Source organism: Dipodomys merriami, unplaced genomic scaffold (genome assembly GCF_024711535.1).
Source record: "Dipodomys merriami isolate MVZ:Mamm:240054 unplaced genomic scaffold, mDipMer1.0.p SCAF_6, whole genome shotgun sequence".
Lineage (NCBI taxonomy): Eukaryota > Metazoa > Chordata > Mammalia > Rodentia > Heteromyidae > Dipodomys > Dipodomys merriami.
In genome coordinates this window covers 4,980,069-5,000,411 of record NW_027206179.1, presented here as the reverse complement: position 1 = coordinate 5,000,411, position 20,343 = coordinate 4,980,069, and the positions used below count along the sequence as shown (strand labels likewise).

Below are 20,343 nucleotides of genomic sequence, written 5' to 3'. Positions count from 1 at the left end.
TATAATTATGTAAACAATATAGGGCCCACTAAATCAACCTGTTTGAAACAATAAGTAAAGCTTGCCTTATCAATATTTTGAAATATGGCAAATAAAAATTTTCTTTTTTAACAAATTGTAAGAAGTGATGATATTGCAAAAATAACCTTATATGTTTACTATTCAAAATTCTTTGTGTCAAATTAAGGAAGAGATATTATCACCCATAAAATGAAGAGTATATCCAGCAAAGAAAGGGCTTACCATTATCGATTATGGATTTTAATATTAGGAGAAAATTCCAAAAAATTTTTTACATTGTAAATTTAAAAGAGCATTTTGCAACATATGCAAGTCATTCCCAAGTTATATGAGGGAAGCAGTGTGAGAGGGAAGAGAAAGACAAAGAAGGAGATGGAAAGAGACAAGGAGAAAGAGAGCTCAGGACAGAGAGAAAGGTCCAACAAAAGAGACTCAGGATAATTTCAAAAGGTCAACATGTGAATAGAAATATACAAATATTGAACAAAACAAAATCTAAACACAACATTAAAAATGTAAGTTTGTGAAGAGGAAAATAATAATGAACTGTATTTGAGGCCTCTGCAACATGTTGGTGGAAAGACAGTAAGTTAATAAACATAATGATGTAGAGGAGTTATTGAGAAATACAAAGATAATCTTACCAGACTAGCAGAAAAGCTATGTACATGTGACCATATAAGGAGATGCTAAGTGAAATAATCCCCAGGTAGGGACACAATAGTATTTTTAAAGCTGTCATTTTTAATGTATTCCGTGATTTTTTTGTTTCTTTTGTATGATCTTTCTCCAAGGTATAACCCCTGTTTTCAGTGTAATTGATTGGGGTGCATTACATCTTGCATACACATTTTTCTAATTTGGGGAGGGGAAGGGAAATAATAAAATGCTGAAACAAGGACACAGGTTTACCCATTGTAACAATGAGAGGTACAAGGCACTATGTTGAAAACGAACTTTACAACTTGGAGGGGGGGGCAGGAAAGAGGTAGGGATATGGGGCTGAAGGGATGGTAGGGGAAAACAAAAGAGGGGTTAAAGATGCTCAATAGGAAATGTACTCATTATCTTACTCATGTAACTATAAACACTCTGTACAGTACCTTTACAATTAAAAATACATATATAAAAGACAATAGAGAAAAGACTTTAGGAAGAGGGGATAATATGAAAAAGTGGGGATTAAATAGGAAGACCAAGATATAGAAGCAAAACTTCAGTATAAATTGTGATTACCATCATTTGTGACTGCCATTGCTAGGAAATATACAGTACAACCTTACTCTTGATGTAAAAATTCTATAGTATAAACTGTGAGAAGAAGAGATAATTACTATAACTAGAGATTTAGATCACACCTTCTGTGTATTAATCAAACCTAGGTACTTAATATTAAGTATGCTTATTTCTCCTACTATGTATTTTATCCCTTAAGCCAAACAGAGAATTTCTATTTGGCATTAAAAATAGGGTATAACACTTTGGGGCAAAAATGCAGCCTAGGAGCCCTGCACCAGAGGCCAAGATGGAGAAGACCTCCACAGCCACCATGACCTTCCCCTTGGCACTGTGGTAGACAGGCAGGAAGGTGAGCCACACACTGCAGAACACGAGCATGCTGAAGGTCAGGAACTTGGCCTCATTGAAGGTGTCAGGCAATTTCCTGGCAAGAAAAGCCACTGTGAAACTGCACAGGGCCAGAAAGCCAAGGTATCCCAGGACACAATAGAAGGCAGTTAGGGAGCCCTTGTTGCACAGTATGATGACGTGGCCATGTTCAGAGTGTGCATCTGTGTCCACAAAGGGAGGAGAGGTTCCCAGCCAGAGTCCACAAAGGGTCACCTGGATGAGGGTGCAGATGGGGATGATGAAGTTAGGAGCTCCTGATACCAGAAGCCACCTCATCCTTCTTCCTGGGGAAGTGGCCTTGAAGGCCAGAACCACAGTCACTGTTTTGGCCAACACTGTGGAAACAGCCACAGTGAATACAACCCCAAATGTGATCTGCTGCAGGATGCAGTTGGCTGTTTTGGGTTGACCAAGAAAGAGCAAAGAACAGAGGAAACAGAAGATGAGGGAGATGAGCAAGATGTAACTGAGAGCCCGGTTATTGGCCTTAACAATGGCAGTGTCTTGATGTTTCACAAACATCCCAAGAACAACAGCAGTTAGCATAGAGAAGCAAAGAGCCATGCAGGCCAGAACCAAGCCCAAGGGATCTCCAAAAGCCAGGAAACTTGCAACTCTCATGAGACACTGTGTCCTGTGTGTGTTGGCATACTGATGATCTGGACATTTCACACATTGCTCCATATCTGGTGAGAAATGCACACAACCATTACTTTTCTTAATTAACCATGTTTGCTTCAAATAATTTAGGAAATTTTTCTTTTAGGTGAAATTCTCAGATGTCAGCATTTACTATCATAAAAGTGTATTTGTAATTTTTTGCAAGCTGTAACTGCTTCCCATTTTTTCTTCCTTATTCAGGCATTTTTATTCAATATTTTTATATTGACAAAGTAATAGGTGGGTTATTGCAATATCTTATTAAATTTTTATGCTTTTGTGATGATAATTAAGAGTCATGCAATCATATTAAAATTTTTAATATACAACTTACAGTGCAATAGATGTTGCTGTAAGACATTAATTTTTACCCTGTGTTATATTATCCTTGATTTCCTCTAATTATGCTTGTCTTGACTATTTACCTGTGAAGCTTTAGGAACAAACTCATCACTCTTTGACCATCTATAGTCATTCCTATTTCTTAAACTGATTCTAGCTTATTGAGGCCTTGCCTTCAATAAGAGTTCTGGACACTGAGAAATAAAGAAAAGCAAGATGCAAGTTTTCTGTGTGAGTAAAATGTAAGTTTTCAGAGGAATACTCTCCTTATAGCACTTATGTTAAAAAATTTTTTGGATCCAGTCATGGTCCTGACCTCTGGGCCTGGGCGCTGTCCCTCAGCTCTTCAGCTCGAGACCAGCACTCTACTACTTGAGCCACAGCACCAATTCCGGCTTCTTTTCTCCTTATGTGGTGCTGAGGAATCGAACCCAGGTCCTCATGCATACAAGGCAAGCGTTCTACCACTGTGCCACCTTCCCAGCCCACTTATGTTAAATTTTATGGTAGAGTTTAGACTTGTCATAATGATTAGTGATAAGAAGGATTCCGGGAATATCTTTCCCTGCAATATACTGGAATATCATTCTAAATATGTAATGGAAGGCCATGTTCTATCACATTGCCATTAGCAATATTACCACTTATCAGAATTTAGTAACAGAGAGAATGAGAATGAGCCCTGTGATTCTAGTACCCAGTTTTTGCATTGATTTGTTTCGATTTAGGATAACTAAGGAGAGATAAACAATTTTTTTATAAGCATGACTCACCTGTCCCATTAGCAATCTCATTTTCTGAGCAAGGTGTACAATCAAAGCAGCAGGCAGCCTTTCCCTCCTGAGGAGATTTCTGGAATCCAGGTCTGCAACTCTGACTGCAGACAGAATGAGGAGTCTGAGGAAAAGCAGGGTTTGTCAGCAACTGTTCTGACATGTACCAAACACTACAACAATCCATAGTTTTATAATGAAATGTTTAATTATAATGTTTTAAACAGGTAATAAATGCAGTCGATTTATTGAATTCGGTTATATATTCCATATTCCATGATCCCGAAAGGCTAGGTGCTTCAATCTTGATTTCTAGCCTTTTGAATTACTGTAAGATATGGGATTTTTAAAAGGTGGAAAGTAGTGGTGAGAAAGTAATTTCTAGTGTACAGCCCTATACGATATCCTTGAATTCCTAGCACAATATGCTTTCTCCTACTCATCTGTGACATTAGAAAGAGCACGGAGGATACCTCCACTTTATAGAGTTATGTGAGCCCCAAGGTCATAATAGTTTTTTCTTTGTTTTCTAGTGTTCATGACGTGAAAAATCTCCTCACAGGTGCATTTAATGATTCCTCTAACCAAAAGTGGTTAAGTAGCAAGTCAATTAACCATTGAATGAATCTCCACAGAAGGGAGCATAGAAACTTTCAACCCCATAAATTAACTCCTCAGTTACTTTATCGTAGTGTTAGAAACCCATTGAGAAAAATACATTTTACATCTTATGAAAATATTCCAAATAAACATATAGAAACATTTTTAACTCTTTTAGTTCTGATCCTGAGGCTTGAAATCAAAGCCTAAGCACTGGACTTCAGATATTTTGTCTCAAGGGAAGCACTCTAGTCCCGTAATCACAGATCTACCTCCAAATATTTGGAGGTTTATTGGCAATGGGATTCTCACAAAGTTTCCTGTGTGAGCTGACTGTAAACTATGATATTCCCATCTGAGCTATATTAGACTCTAGGATTATAAGAGAACCTAGGTGGAATTAAACGAGGTACAAATTTAAAGGATCACTTTTGCTGATTTACATGTGTGTAAAATTATTAGGATCAGATCCAACTCACCTCTGTAGTTTCAATGGACCACTGTACCATATCTTCAGATAAAGAGAGTTGATTGCCTTGTGGAGCATATGGAGAAAACTTTCCTACTTTCACCTCAAATTCAAGACCCTCTGGAAAATTCCAAATATTCAGAATGTCATACTCTGGCGCCAATTTCCTTTGCTTGTCCCAAATTGCATGATTTCCAATAGGATTGTAAAACTGGTTGTTCTTCAGAAAAGTGTGCAGCTAAAGTAGACAAATCTTATGGTCAAGTGTGTTCCAGAGTTAAGACAAAAGCAAATATTAAAACTCCTGATTGCCTTTAATTTCTGATTCTGAATTTGAGAATAGTAGAGACAACTAGTGAAGGATTGCAGAAGAAAATCAATGGAGGAATCAAAATAATCTTTGTGAAAAAAAAAATCTATCCTGATCACTCAGAAAAAGAGGAGGATTTTCAGAAAAATCTACAACCACTCTTTTGTGAATTTCTATAGCTTGTGCTTGCTAAGTATTTAATACCCAAAGTTGAATGAAACTCGGTCACTCATGAAAAACATGAGGAATTGGTTTCAGCAAGTCATCCTTTGCTATGACTGAAGAGACTCATAGAGAAAAGCTAAATTTACAGATTTTCAAACACTAGCTATGAGCATGTTGATTCATAACTACTGAGTTCATAAAAAGGATGACTCAAGCATGTAATCCCAGCAGACAAGGAGGCACAGATCAGAGAATCATGCTTTGATGCAGCCTGGGGCAGAAAGTTCAGTGAGAATGTTGTATCCAATAAACATCTCAGAAAATGTAGGAAGGTTGCTGTGCTCAAGTGGTTGTGTTCTAGCCTTGAACACAAACTCAGGGATATATCCAGGAACTTTGTTCAAGTCCCTGCACTAGCCAAAATTAATTTTTAGAAAGATGGAATATATTTTATCCTTGTTAATGGCCTGTTGTTTTCTTCAGAGTATATCTACACATTTCTACAATACCTCAAAGACATTGAAACATAAAGAATTCATAGGGTTTGGAAAAGCAACTGAAATATTTAATGTTGAAAATATGACTATACATTTGTTCAATTTTGTACTTCCAATATTTTCTCATAATAGAAAGGAAAAAGCTTAAGAGTTGAAACAATTACTTCAAATGCTGAAATATATACCCATTAATACCAGCAAGCCAGATATGTATGACATAGAGATATAAATATATATATATGGTGTATGTATATATATAAGTTTATATATATGGCATATGTATATATGTCTATATACATATGCCATATATGTGTACATATATATACATATATATGTATATGTATACATATGCAATATATACAATATGTTTATATATATGGCATATGTATATATGTGTGTATATATACATACACCATATATATATATATAAACCCACATGTATACATACAGAAATATTTAATTTCATACAGGAAGAAACGCCTCTAGCGAGTGCCTTTGCTCATAGTTTGTGTACTCCAAAATAGAAGAACTTACCTGAGTAGAGGAAGGCAATTCTCCTTGTCTATTTCCTGTTGTTTGAACTTCTGTTTGATGAAGAATCATCTCATGGAGAGCCTGAGCCACAGCATACACACCGTTGTATATATTGTAACTGTCTATAGACATAGTCATGTCAAAACTCTGCCCAGGTAACCAATCCAAAGAAGCTTCATGAGCACAGTTGTCCCATGTTACACAGTCAGACACAGAATCAGAGCAATTAAAAGAGAGAAACCACAGCCTCGCAAGAAAAATGTCTTCTGGGTATTTGGAAGGCTTAACTGCCTTGACAAAATCTGTGAATCCAGAAACATCTACATGATGGTGTGTAAAAATAAGAGGTACATGCAATGATCCTATCATGAAATATCTCCTTTTCAGGGTGAAATCCCACTGAGAGTTCATGATACAAACTTTCCCATGTGTAATGATTTGCTCAATAAATACCATGAAAATCATCAGTGAATTATTATCACCATATATGATGAGGACTCTTGCTGAAGATAGATTAATATAACGATTAACTGCTACGTGGTTATATATATCATGGGTGGAGATCACTAGCTCATAGGCTACACAAACTCTGTTCTTGGCCATCTCTGCTTTCAATTCAGCAAAAATCTTTGCCCCATTATCATCTTGTGTGGTCAATAGTCCCACCCAGCTCCAGCTGAAGTGAAGCAGTAAGGAGACCATAGCAGTGGCTATTGATGTGTCTTTTGGGGCCATCTGATAGAGAGCAGGAAACTTGTTATGGTCACTCAGGGCATGATCAAAAGGCCCAAAGGTAAACTAAAGAGAATGAAAATTGGATGTTCTGTGAATGAGAAGATTGTCATGCATCACAATCTCAGTCTTCAAGCCTGTTAAAAACTTGTTGAACTATTTGGAAGGTAGGTTTTTTTTTTTTAGTTTTGAAAAAATAATTTGTTTTTGAATAGCTGTACATTCATAAAATGTTATTTTTATTTTTGTCACTATTTCTCATCCACACTTGACATTTGTAACACCACACACTCCCAACTTTGTAATTCCATTTGTACACATGCCCATTGAGTATTATGTTGTATTCTTCCACTCATCCTTTTCCTATTCTGTAATTTTCCCTTAAAACTTATCCCACTCAGAAAAGATATGCTTCACCTTTTTTGGTGTTCATTTTTTACACTGTCAGTAGATCAGAAAAGTTACACCATTGAGTTCCACCTCTACATATATCCTATGTTATTCAGATTAATAAAGTGTATAAATATATATGTATATGCAGTGGCTATGTGATTTCCATATTATTTCATATAACATATTCATATTTTAGATGTAACTCTGACATTTGTGAGGATATGTCTATGCTTTCTCATTCTGAGACTGATTTATTTCATTCAAAATATTTTCTGTGTGTGTGGGTTCGTGTGTGCATGTGTGTGTGTGTGTGTGTGTGTGTGTGTGTGTGTATGTGTGTGTGTGTGATTACATATGAATGCCAGTACAGGGGCCCACATTCAAACACTCTTGCTTTTCCTTGATCATTTTCCTCAAGACTTTTTCCATAACAGTAGATCACACATTCACCTTGTGCTCCTGGCATGTTAATTGGCAAGTTTCCTGATTAGCTAGGATTACTTTTGTGTGCCATCAGTAACCTGCTCAACATATCTTCTCACTGTAAAGTCATCTTCCATTTCCTGATTTATTAAAGAAAATTATTCATAAGGATTGAAACGATAAATTAAACAATTATTTGCTCAAATCTTTCACCTCTTTTTTTATCAAAATGTTTAAAATTATATTTCTGACTACCATTAAGTAATTACCCTTTGATATCACAAAATTTGATGTACTTGTGACTCAAGTATCTTCCTATCATTCTCTTCTAACACCAGAAATGGCATGAATCTAGACATTTTTATATCCTTGCATACATTCCACCCTCACCTGTGGAAATCTGTAGAGTCCCAGCAATGTCCCAATCTGGTCAGATGTTACTCCTGAGGGTCCTGTAAGTATTGCTATAGAACTGCTTCCTCTCACGCAGGAATAGTTTGGAATCTTATACTTCCCAAAAAGACAAATGAAGGGATTCTTAAGCATTGTCCAAGCATTGAAGTGAACATCATAGACATCAAATCCCAGAGTCAGGTTATGTAAAAGATCAGGGTTTTTGTTGATCTCCTCTATAGCAAAAGCCAAGGCCAAAACACACTGATAGTTCTTGAACATAAACCTGAATAATGAGCAAAGAAATTTTGAAGAAATATTTCATGTCTTCAATCCTCAATATATTAAATGCTTACTTCTTTGTCAAGGAATAAGTTAAAATAATACCCCAATTAGAATAGATTGTAAATGTAGTCTTTTATGCTTACATATAGAATTCAGATACTTTTTTAAGTCGAGGGAGAGCTTGTTTTCATCATTACCACATGTACCACAGCAAAAGGCTGCTATCTGTTGGATTAAGTTTTCATGAGGCAGCAAATGTTATGTTTCTTTACATTAGGTCCACTAGATACATCTGTATGGAAAATAATTCTCGTGTTTTCAGTCACTCAGTTTATGTTTTGTGATTATAGGGCAGGTCAGGCTAACTAAGGAATGTTTAATTTAAGAGCAGTATTCAGAAGCAAAGTGTTATTTATGAATGATAATACAGCAAAGTCTTTTCACAGACATAACATATAGAATAGTTCTTACTGATAACAACCAGGAAAAGAGCAGAACTATAAGGGGAGGGATTTTTATTTTTCTTTATGTAACAAAACAAAAGGGATGCATCCAATTTCAAGGAATTCATTTTGGAGAGAGAAACCCCTTACTTGAGGGTTGAGGAAAGAATTGTAGGTAAGCTTTGCATAGACCTCCATGGTGAAATGCACTGATCACTATTCTCTTCCCAATGTATTTAAATAGAGACTCTCAAAAGGAACCAAAATAGCTAAATAAAGAGTATCAAAGTACTATTCCTTCTTTCTTTCTACAAGTCCTATCTGTATGCACCAAAGTATGTGTCAATGTGTGTTTTTTGTGTTTTTATGCATGCCTGTAAGCGTGATTATTCTAAATATATTAATATAATGAAATAAATTGATATTGTTTAAATGGAAACAATGAAGACATGTTGAAAATACTAATGAAAGGATCAACTTGTTCATTATATGCTATAGGTATATGTGAAGTGATCATGAAAGCCTATCATATTCTGAAATGTTATACACAGAAGAAAATAGTGAGCTTGAGAAAAATCTAATTGCACACACACATATGGAGGAATAAAATGCAAGTATGAAGATGTGTTAAGAAGCTTTTCAAAAGTATTTGAGTATTTTCAATAAAGCAAAAACAAATGTAGAGATACCTAGAAAGTAAAAGGCCTAAAGATGAAAGGATAATCAATAATCAATATTTTTATTCGTCTTGGATCTGATATCTGGGCCTTGAAGCTGTCCCTCAGCTCAACGCTAGCGGGCTATCACTTGAACCACAGCACCATTTCTATCTTTTTCTGCTTAGGTGATGCTGAGGAATTCAACCCAGTGCCTCATGCATAAAAGGCAAGCACGCTACCAATGAGCCACCTTCCCAGCCAAGAATAATCAAATTATTGAACATAACATCTACAACAGCCTGTCTAAGCATGAAGCACTCACAAGTTAACTACATATACAGGATGATTTTCTTTTTTTTTTAATTTAATTTTATTTTATTTGTGAACATACTGTACAGAGGAGTTACAATTACATGGGCAGGATAATGCGTACATTTCTTACCAAGCATTGCAGCCTCCTCCTTTGTTTACCCTTCACATCCCTTCCCAGCCTCCCCCCTCCCCCCCAATCCCAATCCCAATCCTTCTCCTTCCCCCCTCATCCCCCGCCCCCCCCCACCGCACCGACGTTGTAAAGCTCGTTTTGGACATGACAACTTGTACTTCTCATTGTTGCAACAGGTCCATCTGTATCCTTATGAACCCTTAGATATGTATTTTAGTGTTTTTTTCTTTTATGCATGTGTTTCTAACGCATTTATAAGATTATCTCTTTGTTGCTTTGTATGTCCCTCCCCCACAGTATAACCCCTGCTTTCACTATATTTGATGTCAGTATAACTTGTGGAGGAGATGGGGAAAAAAACCAGTTGTTTAAGGATACAGGATGATTTTCTAAACTAGAACAGAAATGTGACCCATATGCTATATGTGTGCACCCATTTCCATAACAGCTAACTCCTCAGCAGAGTCCATATAAGGCAAGAGATCTTTACAATTCTGAAGGTAAAAAATCTAAATTAGCCACCAAGTTTATTTCACCTCCCAAAGCTATCCTGTAGAAATGAAGGAAGGATAAAGATGTTCTCAGAGAAGAACAGTGAAGAGAATTTATCTACACTAAACTCTTCCTACAAGAAATTCTAAAGACCTTTTTCCATTGTATGACTAGTGAAGATCTTATCCCAATCCGGAGGCTTTCTTCTGATCTTCTAGCTATGTCCTTTGCCATGCAGAAGCTCTGAAACTTCATGCAATCCCATTTGTCCAACTTTTTTTTTTGATTTGTTGTGTTTCCGGGTCTTTTTAAGCAAATTTTGGCCTGTGCCAAGGAGACCTAGGGTTTCTCCTATTCCATTCTGTAATATTTTCAGAGTGTCAGCTTTGACTCCCAGGTCCTTGATCCATTTGGAATTGATTCTGGTGCAGGGTGATATATAAGGATCTAGCTTTAGTTTTCTACAAGTAGTTAACCAATTTTGCCAGGACCATTTACTGAAGAGGCTGTCTTTCTTCCATTCTATTTTTTTAAGCTCCTTTATCGAAGATTAGATGACTATAGGTCTGTAGGTTCATTTTTGGGTTTTCAATTCTATTCCATTGCTCCTGAGGTCTGTTCTTGTGCCAGTACCAAGCTGCTTTGATTGCTATGGCTTTATAGTAGAGTTTGAAATTTGGTATTGATATTCCTCCAGCAGTGTTCTTTCTGTTTAGGATCGGTTTTACTATTCGGGGTCTTTTATTGTTCCATATGAATTTTTGGATTGCTTCTTCTATTTCCTTGAAGAATGAGGTTGGAATTCCTCAAAGAAACAACTGCCCAACAAATAAGTAGGCTAAAGACTTAATGAGAAACTTCCCTGAAGAGGAAAGAAGGGTGGCCAATAGACACATGAAGAAATGCTCAACATCCCTAGCCATAAAAGAAATGCATATCAAAACAACATTGAGATACCACCTCACCCCTGTTAGAATGGCTAAAATCAAGAACTCTAATAACAAGAGATGCTGGATGAGATGTGGACAGAAGGGAACCTTACTGCATTGTTGATGGGAGTGTAAACTTGTTCAACCACTTTGGAAAGCAGTATGGAAGTTCCTCAAAAGGCTCCACATGGAGCTGCCCTATGACCCAGCAGTCCCACGTTTGGGCATTTACCCAAATGTTCACAAACAAGACCACACTAGAGCTACCAGCATGACTATGATTATTGCAGCATTATTTACCATAGCTAAGATATGGAACCAACGCAGATGGCCCTCAGTAGATGAATGGATCAAGAAAATGTGGTATATATATACAATGGAATTCTATGCCTCCATCAGAAAGAATGACATTGCCCCATTTGTCAGGAAATGGAAAGGCTTGTAAAAAATTATATTAAGTGAAATAAGCCAGGCCCAAAGAAACATAGGTCCCATGTATTCCCCCATTTGCAATAACTAGTATATGTCTGAGTCAAGCAGAAAAGTTCAGATAAGTTAATGTTAGGGAAATAAAGCTTAAGATATGTATTCAAATGTTTTTTTCTTTCATGCGATTATTTCTAACACATTTATAAGATTATTTCTTTGTTGCTTTGTATTTCATTCCCCCACAGTATAACCCCTGCTTTCACTGTATTTGATGTCGGTATAATTGAGGGGAAGGTAAAAACAAATCATTTAAATAGGGATACAGGTGGACCCATTGCAACAATGAGATATACAAGTCGTTATGTCGAAAATGAACTTTACAAGTTTGGTGCAGGGTGAGGAGGGATGGGGAGCGGGGATGATTGGGTGGGGGACCAGGGGACGGATGGGAAGGAGAAACAAAGGAGGAGGCTACAATGCTTGATAAGAATCATAATTATTATCTTGCCCATGTAATTGTTACCCCTCTGGACAGTATTTTCACAATAAGAAAATAAATAAAATAAAATCAGAACTCAAACCTGTAAAAAAAAGAAATACTAAAGTAAGCCTTTCAAACCACAAAACAGAATCATTAAAGAACAAGAAAAATATACATGAATGTATAACCTCTGTCCTGTCAACACAATCAAAGCTGAGTACAACCAAATGAGTCACAGAAAATAAACTCATGGCTAAGTAATTCATTGATCAGACTTCAGCTGTTGTTTGAAGAGAGAGATAAAAATAGAAATTTAATTGTTTCTGGGATTCAATGTGGAAGATCACCTAAAATATCAATTCCTTTGGTTCAGAAGACAGTTCATGTCTGTAACCACTTTCATTAACTAATTAGAAAAATCTCAAATCAATACCTCAATGATGCACCTCAAAGCAGACATGACACTTCCAAGAAGATGGTGGCATCATCACATGTAAACTCCTTAGAAGTATCTAACAAAACAGCTATTTAGATTCCCTTCATCCACGTTACCTCAAGAGAGCCAAAATAATCAAACATTAAACAGATAGGGATTCATTCAAATTCAGAAATATCAGAAAAGAAACACAGAGCAGAACACAACAAGACAGCATGCAGACCGCTGTTGAGGTGCCGCAACATTTGCCCCTAGCCTGCCCTGGCAGCCCTTGGAGATCCAACCATGAAGTGCCACCCATCAAATCTTAAATAGAGAACCATGTGATACTGACAAAAATCACGCAGCAAAACACTAATCCTAGAAAACAAGGATAGAAAAATGGACGGAATTGCACATCAGCTTGCAGACCCTTATGGAGTGACTGCTGCTACTTCCACACAACAAAAGGAGGAGAGAGACACCACAGAACAAAGGTAGGGGGAAATTGAAAGAGGAGATTGATAATGCCACATCCAGACACAGGGGCCCCTCAAGAAGACTGGACTGCTCTCCAGCTCAAAACTGTTTGAGCTCAGAATCTGTTTGTGCCTCCTCAGCGACTGGTTCCTAGGAGGAAGAATTCCAGGTGGTAACCTAAATTGCTCATAAAAATGAATGCAATTGAAATGCTAACAAAGCCTCCAATTCAGGAAAAGCCCAGGACCAGATGGATTCACAGCAGAAATCTTTAAGCCTTCAAATAGGAACTCACTCCTATGCTCCAAAATCTCTTCAATGAAACAGAAAGGGAAATACAACTACCAAAATCTTTCTATCAAGCCAACATAACACTCATCCCCAAACCAGATAGGAACCCATCAATAAAAAAGAAATATAGACCCATTTCTCCAGTAGATATTTATGTAAAATATCTCAACAAAACTCAGGCCAACAAATTTCAATAAGTAATAAAAAAAATCCCATACCTTATGTTCACATTGAATTCATTCCAGGATTGTTAACCTGGTTCCATATACACAGGTTAATTAATGTAATTCAACACAGCAACAGAAGCAAAGATGAGAAGCACATGATCTTTTCAATATATTCAGAAAAATTATTTGACAACATTCAACACCACATCATATCTAGAGAAGCTATGAATCCATGGATAGTTTCTCAATATAATAGTCTATCTGTGACAAACCTTAAGCCAGCATTATATTTCATAGTAAAATTTAAAGCCATTCCCTCTAAATTCAGAACAACACAAGGATGCCTTCTCTCTCCATTCCAATTGAAAATAATGCTGGTATAACTAGGAAGAGAAATAAGGCAAGAGAAAAACATAAATGGGATCCAGATAGGGAAGATGAAGTAAAGGTATCCCTCTTGGTGAGCAATACGATCCTGTACTTAAAGAATCATATAGAATTCCTCACCCCAAGTTATTGATTTGATTCAAACTGTGGCAAAAGAACAAGTTATGAAATCTAACAACAAAAATCCATAGCATTCATCTGTCCCAAAACTGAAAAAGAGTAATATTGAAATCAAGAAAGAAACACAATTTGTAATAGCCTCACACAATACTTAGGAATTAACCAAAGATGGCAAGGATCTATATTGTGAATTTTTTTTAAAAAGTTCTTATAAAGACATCGAAGTTGACTTAAGGAAATGGAAAAACATTACATGCTCCTGGTTTGGAAGAATTAACATCATAAAAATGGCAATTCTGCCCAGAGCAATATACAAATTCACTGTAATACCAATAAAAATTCCTGTAACTTTCTTCAAAGAATTAGATAAATCAATCAAAACATTCATATGGAATAATAAAGATCGTGTATAGCAAAAAAAAATCCTTAGCAGGAGGAACAACACTGGATGAATATCAATACCAAAGTTGAAGAATTACTACAAAGCCATAGTAATAAAAAACATCTTGGTACTGGCAAAACAATGGGCCTGAAACCCAATCAAACAGACAGAGGACACATAAACAATCCCACAAACATATAGCCACTTAATATTGATAAGAGAGCCAAAAACACAGCTTCCAAGAAAGATAGCCTCTTACACAAACAGTGCTGGCAAAATTGGTGATCTACATGCAGAAAACAGAGGCTTAATACCCATATATCTCATTGTACTAGAATCAACTCTAAAAAGACCACATAGCTTCATGTAATGCCAGACACTGTGGGAATATTACAGGAAGTGCTAGGGAAACACCCAAGCCTTCTAGCCACAGGGTGATACATTCTAAACAAAGATACATAATCAGAAGAATTCAAAGAAATACTGGATAATTGGGACATATCTAGGAAGATAATAAACAGAGCACAGAATGGTAGAAAATCTTGACTAGCTATACATCAGACAAAGGGGTCATATCTAATATATACCTATAGCTAAAATTTAACAAGACAGAAGGAAACTCCCAAACTCAACCACCCAAGAGAGACTTAAAAGAGAATTCTCAGAGGAAGTCAATAGGTACATGAAGGTGTGTCCAACGCCTGGGAAAACATTACATTTGTCTTTCATATGTTTCTGCTGTGGTTTATTCCCTATGGTCACAGTTTCTGATTTCTATACCCTTTTCTTCTGTATAAGTTTATCTGATTTGTGAAGGGAAGGGGAATCAGAGAAATAGAGGGACAGAGTGAACCATTGCAACAGTGATACTCACTAAATATTATGTTGCAAATAGATCTTTCAACTTGAAGAGGAGGGAAGTTGGGGGAGGGAAACTGGGGATACCAGGGAGAGAGGATCACTGTTTAAAAAGAAATGTATTCTTTATATATGTACCTGTAAGCCCTCTTTGCATCAACTTCCCAATGAAATAAATTTTAAAAAGAAATGCGATTCACAATAACATTAGGCTTCTACCTAATCTAGTTACAATGGCCAGGAAAACTCACAATAACAAAGGGTGTCAGGGATATGGCCCAAAGGGAACCCAATTACACTTTTTGTGGGAATGTTATTGGTTTCAACCACTCTGGAAAGCAATATGGGGGTTCCTAAAATAACTAACTATAGAAATTCCCTATTACTCAGCAATTTCAATTGTTGGCATTTATCTGATGGATCACAAACCAGACCACACTACACCATCCTCCCAAAAAAACATGTTAAGCCAGCAATATTTACCAAAGGCATGGTATGGAATCATCCCTGATATCTTTCAGTGGATGAATAAACAAGGATACATGGTATGTTCATGTATACAGACACACACACACACACACACACACACACACACACACACACACACACACACAAACACACACATTGGTAATATACTTATCAGTCAGAAAGAATGATACTTTAACTTTCTTAAGGAAAATAAAAACTTTGGAAAAATTATATTAAGCAAAGTAAGAAATATAGGCTGCAATGTTTCCCTCATTCATGGTAACTAGCATGTCCCTATAAATCTATAAGTAAACAAACTAAAATCATTAAATATTATTATACATATTAACACAAATAAAATGAAAAGAAATAGAAAAACAAAGTAGAAAGTCTTCATAGTAGGTTAGACCATGCAGAAGATCGAAACTCAGGGATTGAAGACAACTTAGATATTATAGAAAAAGAACATACAACCATCCAACACAAATCCAAGAAATATGATAGATCTATTCAGCAATTGGAAGACACCATAAGAAGGCCTAATCTGAGGATAATGGATGTAGAGGAGCACCTAGAGACAGAAGTTAATGGTCTAGAAATTTGCTTAACAGGATCTTAGCAGAGAACTTCCCAAACATACAAAAAGATAGGCCTATTCAGAAACAAAAAGCTTATAGAACTCCAAATAGACCAGACCAGAATAGGAGTCCCATCGTCACATTATAATCCATACAGGACCAATGCAGACCAAGGAAAAGATCTTTAAAGCTGTCAAGGAGAAGAGATCAATCACCTATAAGGGGAAACCAATTAGAATCACCTCAGATTTCTCAGCAGAGACAATCAAAGCAAGAAGAGCCTGGAATGATGTATGCCATGCCCTAGAGACAAACAACTATCAACCAAGAATTCTGTACCCAGTTAAACTCTCTTTCATAACCAAAGGTCAAATAAAAAAAATCCATAGCAAAGAAAAATTGAAGCAATACATCTCCACCATACCAGCCCTACAAAAGATTCTTAAAGATGTCCTACACATAGAAAACCTACAAGACCACACTAAAGGCCAAGAAACTGCACCCAAACTGAGAATCCAAGAACCATAGGAAGAACCCAGTAGGTGCAGCCCCCAAGAAGGTGGATAAACTTGCAGGAACTCCCAAAAACCTCTCAATCCTATCACTCAACATTAATGGACTTAACTCTAATTAAGCGGCATAGATGTTCTAGTTGGATTAAAAAGCATGATCCTTCTATTTGCTGACTTCTGGAGTCACATCTTGTCCGTTAAAACAAACACATTTTCAATATGTAAGGCTGGAACAAAATCTACCAAGCAAAAGGCCCCCATGAACAGACAGATGTTGCAAACCTAATATCAGATATAGTAGACTTCTAATTAAATTAGTGAGAAGACATAAAGCAGGTAGCTACATACTAATTAAGGGATCTCTCCTTCAGGAGGACATTACAATTCTAAATATCTGTTCGCCAAAAAAATGAGCACCTAAATTTATCCAAGAAACACTATTTTCCCTCAAATCCCACATAGATCCAAAGACATTAATTATTGGTGACTTTAACACACCACTTTCCCCACTAGATAGATCAACTCAGCAAAAACTCAACAGAGAAACTGCAGATCTAAACAACTGCATAGATCAAGTAGATTTAAAAGACATCTACCGAATATTTCACACAGCAACATCAGAATACACGTTTTTCTCAGCAGCACATGGAACAATTTCCAAAATAGACCACAATTTAGTTCACAAAGCAAACTTGTCCAAATTTAGAAACATTGGAGTTATTCCTTGCTTTCTCTCAGACAACAAGGGAATAAAATTAGAAGTAAACACCAAAAGACACCAAAGAAAGTCCTGTAACACATGGAGGCTGAACAACACGATGCTGAATCACGAGTGGGTCATGGAAGCAATTAGAAAGGAAATTCAAATGTCCATGATATTTAACAAAAATGAGCACACAAATTACCAGCTCCTCTGGGACACAGCAAAGGTAGTACTTAGAGTCAAAGCAGACACACTGAAACCATTACAGGACGGAATAGGAGAAACCCTACGTCTCCTTGGCACAGGCCAAAATTTTATTATTAGAGACCCGCAAACACAACAAATCAAAGAAAGGTTGGAGAAATGGGATCGCATGAAATTGCAGGGCTTCTGCATGGCAAAGGACATAGCTAGCAAGATATATAGAAAGCCCACAGATTGCGAGAAGATCTTCACTAGCCATACAGGGGACAAGGATCTCATATCTAAAATATACCTGGAACTCAAAATATTAAATCCCCAAACAACAAATCTTCAAAGAAACATATGCCCAATAAATAAGTCGGCTAAAGACTTAAAGAAAAACTTCTCTGATGAGGAAAGGAAGATGGTCCAGGACAAAGGAGCCAGAAGCAGCAGGCGAGCGGATTCTACTCAACACCAGCAAGAACCGACAAGGAGCAGACATCTTCATCCTGCAGTTCGCAGACCAGAGATGACCCAGGAACTAAGACTCGGCGTGAGTAGAAGCCTGACGTCCTCACTCCTTCTCAGGGAGCAGAGGAGGGAAGGCCACCCCTTCCCCCCCCAGCACTGGTGATGTTCATCTTGGATACTGACAAAGCTCGGAGGAGCTGCTAGCTCCAGCTCAGGCCTTGGAATAAAACGAGTCATTTAGCAGGTCACAAGAACTTAACGGCGGCGTGACCTGCCAGACTCAGCTCCACCCAGGGAAAAGTCACCCAGCTCGGGCGCCAGCCCGAGGAGTGGGTTTCTTCACTGGGTAATCAGAGCCAGAGGCTGCCCCTCCCTCTAGCAGCCTCGACAAGCAATTGAAAATCAGTAAACAGAAACCCTGAGAATGGCTCCAGGCTGGGCTCTGTGAGGTTTTCATAAACCAGCCCAGGAAAAGCTACCAGAACCTAGCCTCATCACTGCATCCCTCTCTTTTGTGATACTCAAAGCAGATCTGTCTCCCAAAGAAATAGCCTGGGAGGAGGATCGCCAAATCCTGTGTAAAGCAGAGCATTTTACTGCCTGTTCGAACAAACTGACTTAAGAAACCAACCAAGCCACAGGACCACAAGCAGACCAGAAAATCCAACAAGAGGCTGGTTACAGACACAAGGGAGATTCGTTTTTCTCTTCTTCTTCATCTTCTTTTTTTTTTAGTTTTTATTTTTGGTACCTTATATAAATTTTTTTTTCTTTTCTAAAACTTTTTTCATTCTTTAATCTTTGCCTTTTTTTGATAAAAAAATTGTTTTCCACAAACTTTCTTTTCCTCTTATAATTTTTATTTTGGGTATATGGGAGTGTGCGTTTTTGCTTTCTTTTTTGGTCTTCTTTCTCTTTTTTTCTTTTTAAATTATCTTTTTGTTTTTTATTTAGCTCTACTGAACTTCTCATCTTTTTCTTCTTCCTTTCTTATCCTTTCACCTTCTCCTCTCTTTCATTCTTCTTTATGTGACTTAATTCTTGTACTGCACATCCTCAGGTAAACCTGTAGTTGACTATTAGACCCTATCCCCCATTGTGTACACATTTAATCCACAAATTTATTACTCAAGTCAGAACCTCTAAGACTTAAATTCCTTAATAGCAGTACTACCCCTTTATACCTATATAATATTTTAAGGATTTTTATTTTTAAGCTTTTCAAATCTCCTTTATATTCGTCCCCTTCTCTCAATAAATTCACGTTCTTATCTAAATAGGTTGTTATCAAATCTACATAATTTAATTAATTTCTACCTTTCTATTTTTTCTGGTCTCTTTTCTTTTCCCTTTCCCTTTCTTTTTTTCTCTCTCTCTCTACTTTCATCCTACCCAACCTATTTCCTATTTTGAGATTAAGACTTAGTTAACTCTCCCTGAGCCTCCCCACATCAATCTATTCCTACTTTTTACCCACATCTCTCCCTAACCCTAATAATTTCTGGTCTTACAAATTCTTCTTTGCAGTTTGTAGCCCATTAACATATAGTTGTTTGATGTTGAATAGATGTATCGGTCGAAATAGATTGTATCTGTAGACTATTGACTGTGCAAATTCAGACTTGGGTTGATGCTTACCTTAAGATAGTGTTCTAGCACAAAACTGGTGCTATTTTCATCTCAAATGGGCAGAGAAAGCCGGAAAAACACAAGAAAAATGGCAAATCCTGGTATCTCAATTCCCAATCCCAATAATCAGGGGACAGACCAGATAATGAATAAATCCAAAGGAGAATTCCCAAATAGCTCTACAAACACTGCTGGCAAACATGATAAATCAAAAGATTGAAAGCATACAAAATTCTTTGTATGAGCGTGATAGGCAGAGAGAGGAGGCATTCCAAAAGTTTATACAGGAATATCATAAGCTTGAGGAAGTTACTCAAAAGTTGATACGGGATTTGCATGAGCAGCTTGAGAATACTAAAAGAGAAAGGCAGGAATGGCGTGAACAGGCTGAGAACACTCAAAGAGAACTACAGGAATCCCATGAATGGGAGGAAGCTAATCAAAGAGTAATACAGGAATTGAGAGAGCAGGAAGAGAATACACAAAGATCACTAAAGGCATTCATGGAATCCATTAACAAAGAGCTGAAGGAAGTCAGGGAGACCACAAAGGGAATGCTGAATGGAACCCAACAGAAGGAATGGGAGTCCAA

At 37.0% G+C, this 20,343-nt stretch overlaps 1 protein-coding gene across 1 annotated transcript in view; it reads right to left on the bottom strand.

Annotated features, from left to right (window-relative positions):
• Nucleotides 1-1,413: 1,413 nt before the first annotated feature.
• LOC138813693 (vomeronasal type-2 receptor 116-like) overlaps nucleotides 1,414-20,343 on the bottom strand; it is a 32,345-nt gene continuing 13,415 nt past the window's right edge. The window contains exons 3-7 of the mRNA XM_070002078.1: nucleotides 7,939-8,227; nucleotides 6,001-6,798; nucleotides 4,505-4,732; nucleotides 3,426-3,549; nucleotides 1,414-2,336 (exon numbers count right to left, since the gene is read on the bottom strand). Coding sequence (XP_069858179.1) covers nucleotides 1,414-2,336; nucleotides 3,426-3,549; nucleotides 4,505-4,732; nucleotides 6,001-6,798; nucleotides 7,939-8,227 — 2,362 coding nt within the window. The remainder of the gene's footprint in view (nucleotides 2,337-3,425; nucleotides 3,550-4,504; nucleotides 4,733-6,000; nucleotides 6,799-7,938; nucleotides 8,228-20,343) is intronic.